We start from the raw sequence: 22,230 nt of genomic DNA on the forward strand, positions 1-22,230 counted from the left end.
TTGTAAAAATTATCACCTGAAAATCTTTGTTAAGAATTCATTCCTTTTCCTGGGAAACACACAAACATCGGATTCATGCTTTGTTTATCGCTGTATTGTTGCTCTGGTACTGTTACTATCCAGCTAGATCTACACAGAACCCCTGGGCTGTGCCAAGAGAAAAGATGCTCTCAGCAAAGTCTGTATCCCCTGCAGTGAATGATACACATTTCCCTTGGATGACCACCTGGAACAAGTGGTGGAACAAAAAATGTGGAACAAAAGAGCATGAATCCCAGAAAAGGAGCAATGATTACATTGCTTTTAGATTCATTATTCAAGAGACTTCTCAGTTGCCTAAACAATCTCAATATGCAATTTTCTCTTTCATCCTCTTTTGTATGTACCTCTTTGAGTTCATCCAGACTCATTATAAGCCATGAGGTCAGAGAGGAAAAAATTAATGAGGCAGCAGTTACCATTTGAGAAGCATCTAACCGAAACTGCCCAAGTCAGAACTTCAAGGGTGGCCTGAGGACCTTTGCAGTGCCTTTGCTGACCAGCATCAAAAGGGCTTTTTTTTTTGACAATGAGGAGGGAATATAATAAATTCTTACATGCATGCATGCATTAAAAAAAAAAAAAAAGGTATTTGTAAGAAGATCCTGTTCCAAATCATAAGAAAGAAGTTCCAGTCCTTGTCTGAATTAAAAAAATTTAGAGCACTGTTTTCAGCCATTCATGATGTAAGGAATCTGCTTTGAGGAGCTGCAACTCCTTTTCATAGTCTTAGATAAAACCAAGCAGAGAAGAAACAAATTGTCCTTGCCCTTATCATCTTATTGCTGCTTGAAACACCAGCAACCAAATTCAGATTTCCAATGAAAACTAAATTATCTGTAGAGAAGCCCATCATCAGAAAAATATCATGCTTGACAAGTGCTCAGCATTTAAGATTGGAAAAATAAAGTCCACTCAAGCAAGTAAAACAAGACTAGAACCTGAGTCTCTCTGGTATCCTGAAGCCAATCTTAGCATTGAATTGTTACTGTGATACTTGTGAGGCTTCTCATCAGACCAGTACTCTGCCATACAAATCCTGGCCACAGGCCACTGTTTGGTCAGGCACCTCCTCAGAGGCCAGCTGGGAGCAGCCCTGTGCAGAAGAACTTGGGGGTATTGCTGGATGGAGAACTGAATATGCTCCCAGCCCAGAAAGCCAACTGTGTTCTGGGCTGCATCCAAAGCAATGCAGGCAGCAGGGCAAGGGAAGGGATTATGTTCCTTTTGAGACCCCACCTGGATCCAGCATCCAGCTCTGGGGACTCCAACACAAGAAGAATGTGGACCTGTTGGAGTGGGTCCAGAGGAGGCTATTGAAGATGATCAAAGGGCTGGAGCATCTCTCCTACTGAAGACAGGCTGAGACAGCTGGGATTGCTCAGCCTGGAAGAGAGGAGGCTCCAGGGAGACCTTGGAGCCAATACAAACTTAGGAACTCTGGGTCCTGGGTTCAGAAATCCCATGCTAGGGAGCTGCATCACAAACCCAACAGGACCCGCTGCCTGCCTCACCACCATCTTAGGCTACAGATCATTTTTAACACTGGGCTGGAGTCTCACTGGGTTTCTGCCAACATAAACATAAGCACCATGCTCTGAGGCACAGAGCCTGCTGTGCATTCAGGGAATGCTGTGTCAATAAAAGCACCCCATGCAGCACAAACCTATCAGGAAATCCCAGAATTGTACATTTTGGAAACTTGGGGATGTGCTAAGGATTGCTGTTTTTAGCAGGGCATCTGCTATAAGCTACTGTTAGAAACAAGATAAGGGGCAAAATGAAATTAAGATAGATTACCAAGTTCTTGGGGAAAAGAGAATACTGAAAGTTCATAGTCAACTTTCATGATATTCTTTTTAAAAACCTCCAAACAACTATTCTGCACATCCAATTTTGTGACATTAAAGCACTAAGACCAGCACTAATGGCTGCTTTGAGCATTCTAGTGCTTTTATGCAAAATGACACCATCCTGCTTGTAGTTGGCAAGAGGAAGCACTGCAGCTGGAGCTACAAGGCTCCTCAGGAGCAGGCCAAAAGCAGGAGATGCAACCATATTAGTGCTGACCCTCAGATGTAGCCTTGATCTACCCTCTGGCACACTACAAGGAGGAGAGCCTCACCCTGTACCTTCAGCACAAAGAGAGCTTCTCCAGCTGCATTTTACTGAAACTGCTGTGGTACATCTGGCATAGGTGGAAAAGCCCAGACAAAAGCCCAGAGCAGAGGGCTTTGTGACATCTGTAACTGCATTACCCCATGGATTTGAACTCGGGGTAACAAAAGCCACAGTGATCCCTAGCAGCACATCTGGAGCTCAGCCATTCCTCAGAAGCAGAAAATCAAGCTAATGAAACCTAAATATTGTTCCTTGACTCAAAATATCATCCAGTGTCTTAAAGCAGATTACAGATGCTGGCTGATGATCTTATCTCATATCAAGCCAGGACAATAGACAGCTGGGGTGGCTCTTCCCATCTCCATCACTTCTACCTCATGAGTGCTGTCAGAGTCCATCTGGCCATGGTAACTGGGTAGATGGGCAAGGAGAATATCCACCTTGTATTCCATGAGGGCTGGATCTGGTCTACACAATGCCCAGGGCACTAGTGATGGTGTGCAGGCCTCCTAACAGACACACAGACGCTGGAGAGTGACTTTGAGTATCAGCATGTGTGAGGGTTTTTTGAAGCCCATCAGTGCCCAGATACTGGTGCCTAGAAAATAAAGTCTAATCTTTCAGGATCAATTAGCCAAGTTAACCAGAGCATGTGAAGAAATACGATGGGGGCCTACCTGTACTGGTGATTTTGTTTCTGGAAAGTGCTGGTGAATTTGTGATCCATGACCCACAAAAACTGCTGAAACAGAAGTGGCTTCTTTTCAAAAAGGTTCTGCTGAGACCTGACTTGGTATGTTTGTGGGTAAAAGTACTGGGAAGGCATTAGGCAAAGAGAAATCAGGTATGCAACATCCACAAGGAAAAAGAAACTCAGCAGAAGTATCTTTCTTTTCCCATCTGAGAAACAGAACACTTGATCTCCTGATGCCTCCTGTGCTCTGCCTTATGACACAGAAAGCTTGTTCCCCATGTCACTCTGTTAATAAGCCCTGATGGGAAAGGAAAGGGGAGTGAAGTTATGACAGGCTAATGAGGCTCCTGTGACACGGTTTGCTGGCGTGGGGAACTGCATCTTGTAGAGTCTCAGGCTGCACATTCCACATCTGCCAGCCAGTGACTGAGACTAGAGCTCTAAATGGAGGCTGGAGTTCTGGGACAGGTCTGGCCCCTTGGAGCATGATGAAAGCTACACAAGCATTAATTTGATCAGATATTCAAGCCCCAGAAACTCTGTGGTTTATTCTGATTACAATCCTTGGACACTTTAGGTGAATGCTTATTTCAGCCTAAAAAAATGTACCAGGTTAAGAGCAAGACTGACTTTTTGCCACAGTAACTGAGCAGATGAAAAACTGAAGCAGTGCATTTTCCCATGTGGAGCATACTGCTGCTCACTGTGAGAAAACAGCAATTTTTCAGGCTGCTTCATTCAGACACAGGTAGGCTCAATGGGCCAAATTTTGCATGTAGTTGCTTCCCAAGAGGAGCAAAAGGCATAGCTTAGAGCTGTTGTTAAAGAGCTTAGTCATTTTACATGTTTCACATGTTGTAGGTGAAAGAGTAATGAATGGTGGTTTAGGCAGCAGGAAAACAAAAAAATTTATCCAGCTGTTCCAGAAAGAGCTTTTCTTCCTAAAATTGCCCAGGGTGCCCACACTTTATTTCAAAATATTGGAACTGCTCATTCTGAAGCCTCTGGCACACGCCTTGTTTCATTACTAGATGGGTACTATGAGACCAGGAGTCCTTTCTACTGACTCTATGGGTCTCTAGCAGCAGAAATTTGACATCTGTTTGATATTATTATTCCATTACAAGATTAAATCTTCACTCCCTTGGCTTTTTTGTGGGCTCAAACACATTCCACTTCGGTGACAAATGTCCCTTGAGCCAGCAGTGCTTTGACAGGGTGGGAGGTACCCCTGCAGAGGAGCTGACAAATGGTTTCCATGGGAAGTTAAAGTACCCTCAGGAAGTAGACAGAATTTCTGCATGAATATCAAAATAAAAAGGAAACCCCCAAATTGCAAGGGATTTGTGGCAAAAAACCAAAAGGTTCCTCCCCAAGTAACTGAATTTGCATGTGACACTGCAGACTTGCATAAGAGGTTGCAGCAGCTCATACTCACAGTTTGCCTCAAAAGTGGAAGCAGGCTATAATAAAGCAGCATGTTCTTGACCTTCTGAACAATTTCTGCTTCCTTTTGTAACAGAAGTGAGAGCTCCTACTGGGTTGAATCCAATAATTCCAGTGGAAATTGGAGACCAAATGAACCTGCTTCATATGAGTTTGCCAAACCCAGGCTGATAGCAGGATTATTCACTAGCCCAGAGTGCATAAGGATCACACCCCAACAATGCTTTAAAGTATGTTGGTGGTCAGGATGATACTATAGGGTAATGGCTCCTTTCACTCTAGGATCTCCAAATACTTTACACATGTGAATGGAGAAGTGCAAAGCAGAATTTCTCAGCCCCACTTTGCTGAGAGCTTTCAGAGGCCTTACTGTGTTCAAGGAATTCATCCTGGTTAAGGGAAATAGAAAAGCAGGGACAGGGGCCCCAGGAACTTGATTACCAATACTTGGATGAAAGCATTAGACATGACTTCACAGCCTCCCAAGATAAGAGTTGATTGTTTCATGGTCTTCTCCCGTCAATGTGGAGATTAGCTCATGTAAACTAAACACAGGAAAATAACTGCCAATCCTTCCTCTCCAACAGCAAGCACAGAAAAGGCAAATTGTCTTTAGTGGGTGCAGTGAGCTTTGCATTTAACACCACAAGCATAAATCTCAGAGCCAAATTTATGATGGCTGAGACCATCATCTGCTTTCTCATTCCAATGTTCCCATCCTATCATCAACACCAACACTGCAATACCCCCATGGTCTTCTAGCCAGAAAAAAAGCAGGATAGGGTTTCCCTGAAGGATTAATTAGTGACTACAATGAAAATAAACAACACCCCCACAAATCAACCCTGATGACTCTTAAATAATTTCTACTTGTCTCTTGTGATTTCTTAGTTGTGTTTTACCAGTTTTCTAGCCCCTAAGACTTTCTTCCTACTAGATAATGCACAAAGCATCTAACATAATATTAAAATGTAACCAAATTACATTTATCAAATGTCCTTTGTCCTATCAAATAATTTACCTTCTTTATCAAATGTAAAGAAGGTTCAGCTGTTCAGGATCTCAGTTCTCGAGATTTCTGTCCCTATTTCCTCCACCCACAGCCAGCAGGCCAGTCACACCATGTGCAAACCCCTCCTTCTCAGTGGATGGGCAGGTGCTGTGTCAGACACTACTCATGGTGCCTCCTACCTCCAGGGAAACAGGGAACTGTGAGGTGATGACACATGCACCCGCTCCCTTCCCTCTGTGCAGGAACACACACACACATACAGCTGCCTGGAGACCACAGGGAGGATCAAACATAGCTCCTTCCCTGGGAAGAAAAGACAGGCAGCAGCTAGGCAATCAGGCAGAGACTGCAGCTCTCTGCTGCTCCTTATCAGTATCATCTGTGGTTTTAGGAAAAGGCAAAAAAAAGCTGCTTAGGAGCTTGTAGTTTTCCAAATATGAGTCTTTTTTTCCTGAACAACTGAGCTCACGTTCCTTCTTAGGATAATCTCTTTGGATAGTCATGGAGATTTTAATACATTTTCTATTATTTTTCAGAGAGAGGTGCACAGGGCTGAGATGGTAGTTCTGCTCTTTCCATAATAAACTTCCTGGTACATCAGTTATCTATCCCTGTTACTGAGTATGAATGGAAGTATGCAGCTGGTAAAAGGACAGTGCTTATAATCGTGGCCTTCTCACTCCACAGACTTAAATGTCAGCAGGAAAATTCTTATTTTTGACAAAGCCTTACAGAGGCAGTCTGCATACCCCACTCTGTGTGAAGGAACATGCCATTTCCATTTAGATGATTTCCTTCACAACGGCAAGAGCTAGAAACTTCCTTTCTAAAGTGTAAACAAACCAAAGTTTAGGTTCTGACTATGCTGAATGAGGCTCATAAATACATGACAGAGGCCAGATCCAGCCCACAGGACATATGTTCGACACCTCTGGCCTATGTGGATAGGAAATGCTTATAAATAGTCAGTCCCATTTCAGTTCTCTGGAGACAAATATTTTTGACACAGAGTGCTCAAGCACAAAGAGTCATTTGCAGACCACCCAGGAGACTTGCATTGAAATGACCTTCCTTTGCTTGGATGATCAATTATACTGATGTTTATTTCAGGAATTGCAACATTTGTTCTTAAATGGAATCAGCCCAGAGGAGCCATGTATATAACCCCACTTACTTGTTGGTAACTGCCTGCATAAACTCATCAATCAGTTCGTCGTACTGTTTCCCACGAACCCTCTTGTGTTTCAGTCCAATATACAGTGGATCATTCAGGAGAGCCTAGGACACAAAGCAATTCTGTTGACATCTTCTCTTCTGCAGATGGACAGAGATTTATGTCCCAGCGTACCAAAAATTTTTGTCTGATGAAGTCATATTACTTTTACTTACTATGCCAGCTCACACGTCTCCTCCCAAGCAGGAAGTGTTTCTGTAGGAAGCTATGGCCAGTCTTTTAGCATAAATAAAGTCAGAGGGATGCAACCCCTCTTGACTGCTATAGGAAATGGAGCTCTGCATCCCCAGAACATCTCTGCCAAAGTGCCTCACTCTTAGTGAATAAAACTGACCCTGTGTGGGGGTGTTCACTGTGCATTCAGTGCTTAATTCTGCACTGAGGGCAGGACAGCCGTTGACCACAAACAGTGCTTTGTGCAATGAAGACCACCTGCTATTACTTGAAATGATGTGTCATTTAGGCCTTTTAGGTGACAGCACAGAGGTGACCACAATCAGTGATCAGATGGCAGAATGTTCCCAAGACCTGCACCTGCCTAGCACTCACCTCAGTTATATGGCAGGTATAAAGTCAAGATATTTTCATACAACAGATGAATTTATATTTTGGTTCCCAATAGGAACATAAAATCAGGCCATTCCTCCAAGGTATTAAATCAACATCCACAAGCCACCTAAAAAGGCTTGGGTCAGTGCAAAAATTACAGGACAAACACTGGCAGGAGACAGGTGGACCAACACCTCTGAGAGTCACTGCAAAGGAACTCTACTTCCCTTCCAATTTCAGGAAAAAAACTTTCCACACAAGGGGAGGATGAGCCACCTCAAACTTATTGTCCTACAGCCATATAGGCCTAAATATTGGAGGTATGCTAATATCAGAACTGCTTTTACAGCCACAGCTCTTTTCCCTTAGACGGAAAGATGAAAGAGGTTTTGCTGTGAGTTTGATACATTAGGGCTCTGCAGGGCCATGAAACAGAAAGGAGACCCATTTGTGTCACTTCTCTGATTGCTCCTACAGCACCGTGTACTCTGGGCCCTGTTCATGGAGCACAAAATTCTGCCAAAGACAAGCTGAGAAATGCCAAGCTCTGAAAAGAGACTGATTTGCTGAAAGTGTACACAAAGTATTATGGACTGTCAGGAGGAGAAGTTGGCAACTGATGCTAAAAATATAATACAACGGCTTTATTTACCTGAGGTTCATGTGTTAGCAACAGAGTCACCCTTGGCTCACCAGATGTTAATGGGCAGAGATGAACAGGATGAATGCCTCTAAGAGGTATCTTATTAATGCACTGATAAACAAGTTTACTTGTGGGACAGGATGCTCCTAGGATGTGCTGAGGGTTCAGTTAATCTGTGTTTATGCACAAGAGAAAGCCATTAAATAAATAAGCAAACAAATTATTTATATTGTGAGGAAATACACTGTTCATATTGCTGGAAAACAGAGGCTTCTATATCTTAACCCCAGATGTGGAAACTGCCACCACAGAGAAGTTTCTAAACACATACATTACATCTAATCTTGGGCAGAAGAAAAAGGGTCCAAGACTGATTCTGTAAGTCCCTTCTTCTGATGCCATCTGACCCTTGCAGAGGCCTAAAAAGGATTTTAGTGTCCCCTGTCAGCTGCGACAGAAACAAGATGGACATGCCCCATCAGGTGCTTTTCATGGGAAGGGCACTTTTATCCAGGTCCCTCTAGGAGAAGCTTCAGCTGGGAGGCTCAAAGCACTGGTGGCATGCAGATCAGCATGGAGGATAAGGAAGAGATGAAGGATCCCAAATCAAGTACAATGTTCTATTGACTGGAGACTGCAGTGAGTGAGAGACTGAGACTTAATTCCTGCTTTAGCCTCAGTGGGTCCAAACTCAGAGTTATCCCTTTTCAGGAAAGACCATGAATCAGGCTGAGATGAGCACACCCAGTATTCCACAAGTCCATGACAGGCCGCTATGCTAAAGGGGTAACATAATCCTGGGGCCAGAGACCAAAGAGGTAATTGAGATTCTCAGATGTCAACTATGGGCACTGATTTTGCATTCTTTCATTCTTTTCAAGGGTCCAGTGTGAGGCAGGACTGAAAGGGGTGCATAAAATCTGTCCAGTGAGCATCAGCATGTCTGGAAATGTCAGCATTAATTTGTCTTTTTACACAAACTCAAAGCTCTTATACCCCAGATTTTTTATGTCCCTCAAGAAATGTGTGTTTGGTTTGGGGTCATGTGAAGCGCAAGTACATTTTACAAAAATGGACAAGCCCAGGCCATCACAAATTGCTATAGGATATTAATTTTAAAAAGACATCCTCACAGATGTCCATTCTGGCGTTGCTGATATGTTTCACTTTGGCCTTTCTGAGCCAGAGTCATAAGGCAAGAATCTGCAAACAGATGGAGTCCTCTTGCTTGGTTATCATGTGCAGTAACATGTGTAATCTAACAAAACAGTGACATTAATCATTCCCAAACCACTCACCAGGGATTCTCCATTTTTGGAATATAGTCATCTTGACACAGACATGAATATCTGCCTGTTCCCTCACAATTACCAGAGGAAGAATCCTTCTGGGACTTCCTGTACAAAGCCTGTCAACTCACCTTGCCATGCTGAAAGGTGGAGCTGAGCTTTCAGCTCCAGCTGGTAACTCTGAGACTCTGAGTCTTCTCACCAGGGGACCATGAGTCTATTCAGTGTTTATTTCAGGTCCCCATAAGGAAAAAAGGTTCTCATGCATCAAACTGGAATTAAACCTTCCCACTTTCCTGCAGTGCTGGTCCAGCCATCATCTCATTTTGGATGTCTCCAGCCTTGTCCCCACATTCAGGGAACTGGCCCCAGTTAAGCGCTAATCTTGATTCTTTCTCCCCCACGTCACATTTAGGAAAAATTGGCTTACCTCATTGTCTGTGCCAACATCCAGTAGGACAGGGAGACATTGTTGTGGGTTAACACCGCCACAAGCTGTGTACAAAGCAAGCTTTCCAACTGGGATGCCCATGCCGTAACTTCCTAGGTCTCCTAAACCAAGAATCCTCTCTCCATCTGTCACCACGATAGCCTAGGAGGATCAAAAGAGACTGTTGTATGGGGTTGCCAAGGCTCTAGAAGCAAAACCAGCTCCACTGTTTCCACACTGATGCCGCTTTGCAGATGCACTGTGCAATGGAGATTTGCTCCTTGTCCATGACAGCATGTTAATTAGCTGTCAGCAACAGGGGGCTGCTCATTTTTGGGGGTAGAGAAAGTGTGGTTAACAGGGAGCAGCTCACAGTATGGGACAACTGCAGCTCTGCTGGAGAATACTTCAATTCACTGTAACAGAGCCCAAGCAGCATGGCTGTTTGTACATCCCCAGCTGTTCTACAAGAAGTATCGCAAATGAAATCTGGCCTTGATTTTTTTCATCTTTTTTTCTAGAAGAATAAAGTGTGCTTAGGAACTACATCTGTGGAAGAAACATATTTCAGTGTCCTTTCTTATTCAACATAAACTATACGTGAACTTTTTGCTATTTGCTTTTCCTTTTGAGTCAATGTGAAGTGTTAGCAATGAGAAAGTCTCTTTTTGGGTGGGCTCCATCTGGTTTTGGGTGTGCGCTCACTTCTCTACCACGCCCAGAGGATGCAGTTGGGATTGAGAGGCAGCAATGGGAATAGGGAAAGCAGCAAGCATATGCACTGCTACAGGTTTATCCTGAAATTAAATGGAGTTAATATTCCAACTATACAGAGAATATTAAAACAAAATTAAGTCCTAATGAATCAAAATATTTCTCTGGAGCACTGATCCCCTTTCATCCAAATATGTGTTCTCAGGGACACCTAAAAACCTTTCAATAGCATTTAGATATCCATCAGAGAGAAAAATTATTCCGCCTAGGATGGGCTGCAGCACCCTATAGTTACCAAAGCTCCTCAAGGAAACACTGACAAAGGAATCAGAACAGAAAATACAGCATGGGAGAAATTTATTGCTATTTGTAAGAGAGGGGGAACTAGATTCACATTTGTTTGTGGCTCTTTGGATCTGATAAACACTCCAAAAAAGAGCACAGTTTCTGTAAGCACATGAAACACAAGGACGTTGAAGTAATGTTTTTATTTGCTCGTGCTCATATGATCAGAACTCAACAAATAGGACCTAAATCTCTGGCTGAGCAGAGCACACCCTTCTACCTGAAGGTAGGAGGTTACAGGTTAAACAGTAAGGAACCTGTTTTCTACTTCCATCTATGATACAAATTGTCTTGATGACTCTAGTGAAGTCACTCTAAAAAGGTTAGGTGTGCAGTTTATGACAGCCATCTAAATGGTTTCTAAACTCATTTGACATCTGATGCGGAGAGACAGAAACCTCCAGAAGGCATCTCCTCTCTCCAGCAGCTGTTTTGGGAACAGATGAATGGGTTATTTCTCTTTGAAAAGCTCAGTTCCCTCTTCACTGGCACTGCAGAAGTACTTACAATAACAGAGTAGGCACTAAGTCCCCAGCAGCTGATACTGACTGAGATGACTCTGGACCTCAGGTTTGCACCCAGTTAACCAGTGCAGGTTTGCAGTGCCTTAACAGCAGGCATGTGGCCCAGCAGAGTGATCCAGAGGGCTATGCTGATCTCCAAGCTGTCAATGCAATGCAGAGAGGCAAGTGATGCTGTTGGAATTCCCAGTTCTCTGCACTGATTGCACGAGGTCAGCCTTTACGGAGTGAACTGCTACTCTACATTGAGTGAACCAACAGAAAACACTCCATGGGAGGGATTTTGTACAGCCCTGCACAGCAGTAATTCTGGTGGGGGTTCAAAATCCTGAGTGCATTTCTAGGGCAGGCATCCCATAGAAAGAGGGAGGAATGAAGGGAGGCAAGGCAGGATGGAAGGCCAGTGCAGTAGCTTGCATAGCAGCACACTTGTCTTGGAATAAAATACTGTTTCTTCACCATCCTCACTTCAGAGTGGCTTGAATTCACAGCTGCCAGGATGACACCCAGCCTGTAATATTCTTTGCATTCTTTTTGCTTTAGCTGGGCCATTGTGAAGAAAAGAGTAAAAAATTAAGGAACCAGAGAGAAAATTGTCATGGGAAGGGACGAGGATGGCCAGCATTTCATCCAGTATTTCTTCATGTCAGGATTCATTAGCCATCCTGGAAGAGACACATAACTCCCATATTCCCACATAAGTATGACCAGAAATGGTTTCTTCTCACTTGTTCTGCTTCTGGTACTATGAATATTTCAAGCCAGCCCAGCTTTGACAGGAGGGTTGAAGGTGAGGCTCATTAGAGCTTGGCTAAAGCTTTGCTAAGCTAAGCAGAGCACCAGCACCCTTCCAGCCCTTCCAGGCAGAGGATTCAGGGTTTGGCCCATATTTCCCATTTCTACAGTCAGCACTATTGCCATGAAGTCCTAATGAGCCAAATCTAATGAGCAAAATGTGGGCAGCATCTCCAGGTGTTTCTGCACTGTCTTTACTGGGTGGTGTTCAATGGTGGGGGAGTATTCAGCGTATTAAAAAAAAAATACCTTGGTCCCTCCAGGGACTTAGGAGCAGTCCAGGTGCCTCCCTGCTTATCTCAAAATCTTGAGTGTTCCAGTGCCTACCAGTTCAGGCATGAAGAAGTCTCTGCACAAAGACACAGGGGAACCTGTGCTGCTAAAATGAGCTGCCTTTGTAGTCAGGCAAACCTGGAAAGTAGATAGTCTGAATCTCTTTCATGGACCATTGCCTTTCTTATGGTCTGTTTTGGGTGCCAGAGGGGCTGTTTCAACAACAGCCTCTAATCTTTCTGTGCCAGTTTCCCCATCTGCAAAAACATTTCTATTAGCCATAATGAATTCTGCTCACAGTTCTGAGTTGGAAACAAATGGAAATACTGAGTTTGTTGGACAGAACAAGGACAAAATACCTAGCCTGCCTCTCTTCTCCATGGTTCCAAACACAAGTTTGTATGACTGTGATCACTTTTTCTGAAAATATGTTAAATATCCTTTTTTTTTTCTCCCCTTAGAAATGGAAAATGCTTGCAAGATTTTCTCAGCTGCCAAAACTTTGTTCTGGGAAGAAGCAGATGATTGACAAGGGACCAAAACTCTGTCAATAGCCATGGAAATTCCCAGGAAGATGTACTTTCAGACTGATAGAATAAGGTGAGGTAACTGGCAAGACCTGTCTTACGTGCTGACTTTATTTCATGCCAGGGACTTGCCCAGCCCCGAGCTCTAGTGAAAAACACTTCACAAGAACACATTTTGGGTGGGGTGTCAGTAATATTTTCAGCTGCTGGATATCAAATATGATTTGCAGAGCTGCCAGTATTCTTGATGCTGCATGACTCACTGGATTTGGGAAGGAGTCTTACAAGCATGTTAATTACAGAGGTATTGTAAAGAGTTTTGGTACAAGTTAGCCACACTATTCTTCAATACACATATCTTACTTTTTCACTGGGGCCTCTATTCTGTACAAATTTATTAACATGCACATTTTTTTTCATTGACCAAGATCCTGCTACCTCTGAAAAAGTTGTTCTTGACTGCATACCTACATGATAGAGTCTCTGAAGTCCCAACTTGACTGGAAATTAAAACTGAAGTTCAGCCTGAAAATTGTTTTAGGAAGAAAAGCATTATTTGCTTGTCCTTTTAAACAGCCAGTTCTGTAAATGATGCCAAGCAGTTCCACTAAATATCCCCTTTTGCACCAAACTGCCTGTAATTTCCCAGTCCACAGAAGACATGCCACATACCTTAATATTTTCTTCAGGCCAAGAGTTTAGCATTGTTGCAATATGGCCTCTGTCATGGATGGTGATAAACAATCCCCTAAGAGAGGAAAAGAAAAGAAAAGAAAGAGAAGAAAAATAAGCCTTGTAATAAAACTAGTAACTCTAAGATAAAAGAAAACAGGTGAACTTGAAAATGGAGGGATGTAAGCTGCTGAGTACAAAACCAGGCAACTCACTGACACAAAAAAGAGACCTCAAGAGACTGCTAATAGCAAGGTAAATTCTCATTTTCAAACCAAAAGGTTCAACATCCTTAATGGCAACTTCATTCAGCAGCCACCAGTGTTGACCATTTAACACTTGTGAAACATCTTTGCTTCAGGGAGCAAACTCTGCCTTAGTGCAGAAGAGTTTTCTAGTTAAAACAATTTTGATAAATGCAGTGGAGGCTGATGGTTTTACCATAAGCCTTGTTACTAATTCTTTCCTGAGGAGCCTATAGCACCTGGGCATCCAGACAGTGAAAGCATGATCCTTCTTACCCAATTACCAGGGTCAATGATGGGGATGGCTACTCCAGAGCTAGTTCTGTGGACCTCTCTAGTCCACAGAACTCCAGTCCAACTGGATCAATACTTCCCTGACATTTGCTTTGATCAAGCCAAACCTGCCCTTGTGACAGTGTTTCTTTTTTCTCCACCAACATCTGATCCTAGTTTTTGACATTCACCAAGTGAAAACCATGAAAAATTATGAGAAGTGAAACAGAAAATTAAATGTTTGGGTGTAACTTCAGTGTGAATTGTTTATATAGAAAGTAACATTGCTGATTGCACTAAGGTTAATCACTTCTCAATGCAAAGGTCTTCAGGGTTTAAACAAAAGTGCCTTCTTTTTAAATAAAATTAGGATCTGGAAGAGATTGTTTTTGAAACATGTTTTAGATTTGTGGCTTATTTTTTTGCCTCTCTGCTGTTGCTATCAAAAAAAGTATCTGTAGGAGAGATTCTTTCAATACCTAGGACAATATTATTTACATTGACTGATCTCTGCTCTGATACTCTGGGATTTTTCTGAAGTTCCTTTTAAGCTGCACTAAGCCAAAAGAAGCAACCTGTCCTTTACACCTATGTCAGGGAAAATTGCTTACATTGCTCACAGTGCTGTCTAATCAGTGTAAATCAAAGGCTCTAACTCGAGGAGTCCCCTTGGCAGAAGGATGCAGCCATTTTCCTTGCCTTGTTATCTGCTCACAAAAGCAGGAGTTGTGCCAGCAATTAGTTACAGTTGGAAAAACGGATTTTTGTTGCTTACATCTCTCAACTATTGCTCAGCCCCAGAAAGTTCAGATCCGGTCACGGTTTGGGCTTCTAATGTGAAACATTAGGGAGAAGAAGCTTGAAAACAACTTCCATTGTAAGGCCATATGAGTGATGGATAATCAAACATAATTGGGCTACTCACTCTGGCAAGGGCTTATCTCACATGACTCTTCTAGGGGACAGATATCTTCCCACAGTCAACTGTGGGATTCCTAATGAAAATGCCCTTTACTTCGAAAAGAAGAAAAATAAAAAGTGCTGACTTCAACACTGATCAACTCACAATCACACAGACAGATCAGAAAGGCAAAAAAGGAAAATAACATTTCATTTATTCAGTGTAATTCTTTAACACTGTGCCAATAACCAATGAACTAATCACATACACATGGCTTGCCTCAAAGGCAGTATTCACAGATGTCAATCTTCATAAAAAGGGAGTACTGTACTGCTGCCATTTATGTTTAGAAAGCAGTTATAAAGAGGGAATTAAAAGTGCAAATTAGTAACATCCCTGCAATATTTCAGTTGTAATATGCTTTCAGGAAGAATGCTATTGATTGAAGGTAAAATTTTCCATACATAATGAAGACACCTATTAAGTGTCCAGCTATGTGCCTCATACATTAACATCTCTTCAGTACTGAAGGGAGTCCACCAGCTATTTAACCTTTTAAAAACATCCTGAGCTCACAGCAGAAGCTGAACCCAACTGTCTACCTACTGCTGGTCATGCAGCTCAATGGAACTGAGAGTTGTTTCATATGAAAGTGGAGAGAGCAGCCACCCAATGCCCCTTGATTCTGACCCTTGAATTGGTAGGGCAGTGGTCTCGTCTTCAGTCCCTGCTTGGGATTTGCCAGTAGAGAGAGTTCAGCTTGGGTCTTCCAAAAGCTGATCACTACTCTCACTGCGCTCCTTGGGAGTAGGACTCTCCTAGCTGACATTGGATTGGCTTGGCTTAGAAAGCCTGGTTGGTAACTGAGAACCAAGCATGGAGAGACAGCCCTCCAGAATTTGTGTTTCATTCCTTAATATTGTGTATTTGATGCTAATTGCTCCTTTCTTTTCTTCAGGAAAAGTCTGATGGCTTATTTTAGACTAACACCCTAATGGCACTACCATCTTTGCAAGGGAAACTATCAGGAGGAGCAGAAATGGTGATCCATGGGGAAAACTGGGGAAAGTGACCTCTCTCAATGACACATCAGGAAGTGGGCATGTATCTAAGCAAGCCTTGTATTTCACTAATGCTGAATCCAAGAGCCAAGAGCCCAGGTTCAGTAAAACACCTACATTTCCAATGCCTTTGGGCAATCAGCTGAAGCAAGTCCCTGAATCTGGCTGAGGCTCTGTGGCCTCCCATTAGGTGTTCAAGCACTCAGAAAGGGATCCTGGTAGTAGTGAGGTGGAAATTCCTTTGCAGATGGAATATGCAATGACCAATTCTGACAGGCAGTTGAGCAAATTCATGCTATTTTTGAGATGCAAAGGGAAACAGACACATCAGACTTTAGAGTCAGGGGTCACAGGTATGTCCTCATTTTGTATGATCCCCAGGTGAGTTGTGCTCTCCCTCCCGACAGCACCTTACCCACAGAGATGAGCTGGCCAATTAGCTAAATAAACATGCTCCAAACTGGCAGAGGGTGTATCTGTCCAAAAATTCTTCTTCAAGACAGGCAGAAGGAACAGACAAGGTCCACAAACCAAACTCAGCAAAATCTTTGCTGATGAGTGAACAGGAAAGAGTAGCAGCCAGGTTTGTCCCAAGGACACACAAACACTTTAGGGTGGTGAGACACTTGAACAGATCACCCAGAGAAACTGTGGATGCACCTTCACTGGAGGTATTCAAAGCCAGGCTGGATAGCCTCAAGCAAGTTGGTCTAGTGGAACATGTCCCTATCCATGGCAAGGGGGTGGGCTATATGATCTCTCATCATTTCTAACCCAAACCATTCCATGGTTCCATGATAATAGGAGAGGTAACAGGAGCAAAAGCTTATTTGTGCTTTTGAGAATAGCAAGGTAGAGCTCTGAATACTAAGAGGAACAGAATGGCCTATGTGGACCAGTAAATAAGAAATATCCAAGGGGCAACAAAATAAATTAACCTAATTTTTCTGTGGAAAAAAATGCAGCCTAAGCCTTCTGAAGGAGAAATGAAATCTCAGCAACCTTTATCATCTTTATTCTGCCTTTATCATCATGTCTGCTCCAACTCACTTGGGATTACAGTTGATAAATTGCTTCAGAGAAACAAAAAGAAATTAAGCAGTTTTCCTTTAATCTCCTCGGCACTCAATAACAAGGATTCAATTAAAATGTAAAGCTAAAAATGAAAGTAATTTTGATCAAGTCACATAACCTAGGCATTGTGAGGGGCAGAGATACAATGTTTTTCCAGACCAGAAAACTCACCTGTGCCCAGGAACCTGCCATTCTACATGGGCTTAGTCATGCATGGGGACAAAATTACAAGAACTAGGGCTTAGTAAAAATTAACCACCTCAGCAATTTCATTCCAGACTGTAGATGCTGTACCATTATTTCTGGTTAAATAGTAACCTTCAGAGAGCTGTTAGCTTTGTGGGGGTAATTAAAAGTGGGGAGTGCTTCAGCCTGCATTCATTAGGGTTTCAGAGCTGCAGTCTCATATTCCGTCCATTAACGTCACAGGTTTCACTACAGCTGTCTTTGGTTAAGGTGGAAGTCAGACTAGATTTTATTGTGCCACTGAGCACGTCTATAAGAATCCAGGAAACTTCAAGGAGAGTTACAGCTTCTTAATTTGTCACTGAGGCAGTATTTCTGTCTGGATGTCAGCAAGTCCAGTCAAACTGCCTGAACTGGACTGCAGGATCTAAAAAACTGCAGGTCACTGCAGAATCCATCAAAGGCTTTGAGTATATTCACCCACAAGACCTTTTCTCATCCCTGAGCCAGGGCCATTATCTTTTCTTTTCTGATTTTATCCTGAGTTCATGGCAGTACTCCAGGACTTACAAAGCTACACAGTGTACCATGTGAGCCTTAAGAAGAATCCTGCTCTGAGCCCTAGTACTGGTTAGATCTTGGCCATCCTGATGGCATTCTGGAAGTCCCACAATGACAACAATCCCTTTCTACAAGGCTCATTATAGAAAAAGTTCAGAGACAAAGAAAACATGGCACATTTAATACCTAGAAGAAGTGGTACTAGATACTGGTGATGGCTTTTTGGAATAACATTTATAGTTTTTACAAGGTGATGTAGTGATTTCAAACTGGAAGAGGGCAGGTTTAGATTAGATATTAAAAAGAAATTGTTTACTGCGAAGACAGAGAGGCACTGCAACATGTTGCCCAGAGAGTCTGGGGACTTGCCATCCCTAGAAGTGTTCAAGGCCAGGCTGGATGGAGCTTTGAGCAATCTGACCTAGTGGAAGGTGTCCCTGCCCATGGCAGGGAGGTTGAAACTAGATAATCAATAAGGCCCCTTTTAACCCAAACCAGTCCATGGTTTTATGATTCTCTTAGACATTTAGGAAGGAATTAATTTTAACAGGTCTCAGATATTAGAAAAAGGAAATATCCATTAATCCTTTCATTCAGCAAGAAGTTACTTCTTTAAAAGGCTAAGTAGTGTTCTCCTTTTTGACAGTCCTGGTTAGTAATGCTGACTTGTGAGCTATTTCCCATTAGAAACAACAGTGGAGCCAGCAGTGCTATCTCTAAAGCGCTATTGTTTGTTTACAGGGAATGTTCACTCCCCAAAGCACAGAGGGGAATGAAAAACATTATGCAATCCATCCTCACAGCTCTAAATCTCTCCTCACTTTCCTCCTACCCAGAAGTCTCTCTCCCTCTCCTAATGGCTTTTCCTTGGCAATTACCACTGCTCCTGTGGCTATGTTGGCAACCCTCCTGGTGTAGTCTTGCCCCACTGCTGCCTCTGAGGTGAAATCAAATAGAAATCCACTGCAATCAAATGCAACCAATGCCTTTGCTTCATCAAGCTCTGTGCAACATTTCTTTGGCCACTGCAGTGCTCTTCTTCTAGTCTTGTCCCGTGCTGTGGGTTTGGGCAGCATTCCTATGATTTCAGTTACCTATTTTCATCTATAAAATTAATGGCCTCTTTACACTTACCATATATGTTACTCAGCATTTGTACCCACCAGTATTCACATCACACTGGCCAAAAGCCACAAAAGAGCAGAACAAATGATGGCACTGATCACTGATATGTATACTAGCATGAAGCAAAAGGACATCACTCTTTGATTTGCCTGAACTTCCCTTACTAGCTGAGACTGAAGATGATTGCATATTTATGATCTGTGGAGGAAAAGAGAAACCACCAGAAGCATGTAAAACACTCCTAAGTTTACAAGAGTTGAAAAACACAACCCCTCCCACTCAATTATTGCAGCTTCATCCTTCTTCTCCAAAGGACTTCTCTCTGCAGAATAAGATATGCAGTATTTGCACAGTGTTATCCAATATTTACTGACACTGCAATGGTCAGGCTTGCTCAGGGTTTGGTGTACAGCAGGAAAAACACAAAAAACCTTGGCTGCAAATTCCACATGCTTTCTGCACAGAGATCAGTCCATCAGCCTTGTTTATTCAGAAAAGAGGTGTCTTTTTTAATGGGATAGCAGGCTTTGCCTTATATAATTACTTGTTCCTGAGAAGAGGAACTGATGAAGAGAAGTAGATTAAAATGGTAGCTAAGGTCCCTAATTCTCCAGATACTTCTCAGCCAGCCAAGGAAGGGTCCTTCCAAGGAGTCGGCTCCTGTGTGTATGCTGCCATAGCAGTTCAGTGAACTGCAAGACTAAAGGTAACAAAAATTAAGTTTTGCTTGATTTTCTTTGCACTTATGACCTTCTAGTCTGGGTGCTATGAGGGGAACTTGCTCCACAAGTGAGGAGATGATAAAAATGACTATGAAAGTTAACGTTAGGAAAATGCACATATTCCCAATACTTATATCATACAAGCAGGCATCATGAGCAAGTGCTTTTATCTGGATAGGAATGGCTCATTCTTGGAATACTAATAAAGGTTAAGCATCTCCACTTACAACCTGAAGGTGATGAAATTCTACTCACATAAAAGTCTTTGAGTGTTTTAACTTAATTTGGCCTGGACTTCCCTTAGAAGACATAAGGAAGTGCATGGGAAATCATTACTTAAAAAAGCAACAAACAAAAGAGATGAGTCAGATCTTTGCCAGCATCCCAGCCTGCACCAGGACCTGCCATTGGACAGTCAAGAGAAAGTTTTGAGACAGCAGCCAGAAACCTACAGTGAGTTATTAGGCTGGACAGAAAACAGCTCTGACAAACATGGCACAAGCTGACCTTCTGCAGTGATCACAGCCATTCCTTACACAAAGGCACGATGCTCTCAGAAAACTGGAGCAAGATTGTCTCAGAGTAACACTGAAATCCACATGTCAAAATTCTTTTCACACCGAGGAAATGAAAACCCAAGTTGGCTTGTCAGGGTGGAGGGCTGCTGACAGCCACTGCATGCTGCTCTGTGCTCTCTGCAGTCTGGCTGAATGATGCCCCCAGCCCAGCTGACTGGTAGGTATTTTGGCTGCCCAAGGCTGCAAAAGGGACACATGCAAGGGAGGGATCAGCTGATGGACTTGGCTTTTGTTGTGTACTAACCACAGAAAACTCTCACTGCTGTGCCAGAGGAACAGGCTGCAGGAGACACTCTGGATTTAAGGCCAGTCTGTGCTAGAGATGAAATAAAATGTGGTTACAGTAAGGGCCTACATTTGGTTTATTTTCACTTTCAAAACTCATATACAAAACTGACAGGTTGAGCAATATGAACATTTAGGGATATTTCCACCAGCTGCACCCCCACTTTTGTTGACTTTTTTTGGTTCTGGTCTCTGCCAGAATAGGACAAAAGGCTTCAGAACAACAAAATAAACTTTGAAATTGTTTGGCTGTTTTAGGGAGCTTGAGATTACAAATGCCTGTGGGCTACAGACTTTGGAGAGAAACTTTGTGCTAGCATGCACTGATTTGTCTAAATACAGTACAATTAATCATCAGATTGGACAAAATCTCTGTGATGATTCATCATCTATATTTTTTTTAGATTTTTTTATTAAGGCCAAAAAATTTTCATTGTTTTAGGTAATTTTCTTTGTAAATTGTAGGCTGCTGACCAGTACCCTGAGGTAATAATGAAAAAATAATAGAAACCAAGCACAATTAACTATTTGTGAAATCTATACAGAGACTTATAAGGCAATATATCTATAATTTATAATTTAAGAGATTTAATTTCAAATGATCTGCAACACAAATAATTTCATTACTACTATACATGTCCTTAATGTTATCACCATATATTTTAGGTAGGAAATCCAAAATTCAGTTTGGAAGCCAGAAGATGCAGGCTCCAAGGTACAATAATGAAAGATTGACTATCCACACAACCCCCCCTAAACCCACACTGGGAAATCTCCATGATTCCAAGGGATTGAAAGCTGCTAAGCTGTAGAAAACTGCCAAAGATCAAGAACAGGGAGATTTAAGTGAGCACATATGAGGGCAAATTGTCACTGTCCCCATGCTCTGGCATAGTCTACCCCCTGCCACAGCAGGAAGATCCAGACCATAGCCTAAAGCAAAGCTTTTGGATCCATCTCCTATCTGCCAAATTATTAGCACCCACCACTATTTTTAGCAGGGCTTTTTTTTCCAGGAAACGAGCAATTATACTGTGTCCTGTCTTACCTGCTAGCTCATAAATTTCAACAAATTTATCAGAAAGGCAAAGGTCTCAAAGATGTTTGTTCCCATACCCTTTTATGAAAATTACTGTTGAGACAAAGAGAAAAGATAAAGGAGTTCATGTCCTCACCACTCTGGGGAGGAGAACATAGACCTTACAATGACAATTATCCTGACAGCTGCCCAAAAACACAGTTTGCAGCTGCACACAACATGTGCTACCTGTTACCTACTCAGCCCTTGCTAACAAAGCCTTAGATCTCTCCTGGGCTGCAGGAATAAAGAGAAGGCAGAGAAAAGGAGAGAAAAGGTGACTGTAGAGGAAACCAAATGAAAAACTAGAAAGGTTATGGGACAGGATCAAAAAGGCACTGATAGGAAATCAGAGAGGACAGCAAGCCAAGCACTGAAAGCTGTGCTCACTGCTCCCTAAGGAGGAGGTGAGGGAAGGGGGGGAGCACAAACTGCTGTGGGGGGCTATGGTGAAGCACAGGTGGATATGAAAAAAGAATGAAGGGGATGTGGAAAGGAACATAAGGTTTCACAGATATGAAATGTTAGGGAACAGTGGACAGAAACCAGGAGGAATCCCAGATTTATCAGTTCTAGTCAGGCATCAGCCTAAAGAATAAATATCCCTTCTTCATCTCCAGGGGGAAGCTGATGGAGAAAGAACCACTCAGTACTTGTTGTTGTTGGTCATTATGCAGCAATGTGAAAAGGCAAGAGGGTTGGAAGCAGGTCCCCAGTGGATCTCTGCTATCCACATTCTAGGATTAAGGCAAGAGGCAAGCAGACCCATGTTGATCTTGGCAGATCTTGTCATGAGCTGCTTTTCCCTACTGTATTCTCAGGACTGGATTCTCTGGT

General features: G+C 42.6%; 1 protein-coding gene across 1 annotated transcript in view; it reads right to left on the bottom strand.

The window, feature by feature from the left end:
- Positions 1 to 22,230, bottom strand: part of ME3 (malic enzyme 3) — a 117,322-nt gene that overhangs the window by 21,784 nt on the left and 73,308 nt on the right. The window contains exons 4-6 of the mRNA XM_050978644.1: positions 13,305 to 13,380; positions 9,458 to 9,619; positions 6,487 to 6,590 (exon numbers count right to left, since the gene is read on the bottom strand). Of these exons, the coding sequence (XP_050834601.1) occupies positions 6,487 to 6,590; positions 9,458 to 9,619; positions 13,305 to 13,380 (342 nt within the window). The remainder of the gene's footprint in view (positions 1 to 6,486; positions 6,591 to 9,457; positions 9,620 to 13,304; positions 13,381 to 22,230) is intronic.

The sequence above is a fragment of the Serinus canaria genome, chromosome 1 (assembly GCF_022539315.1).
Source record: "Serinus canaria isolate serCan28SL12 chromosome 1, serCan2020, whole genome shotgun sequence".
Lineage (NCBI taxonomy): Eukaryota > Metazoa > Chordata > Aves > Passeriformes > Fringillidae > Serinus > Serinus canaria.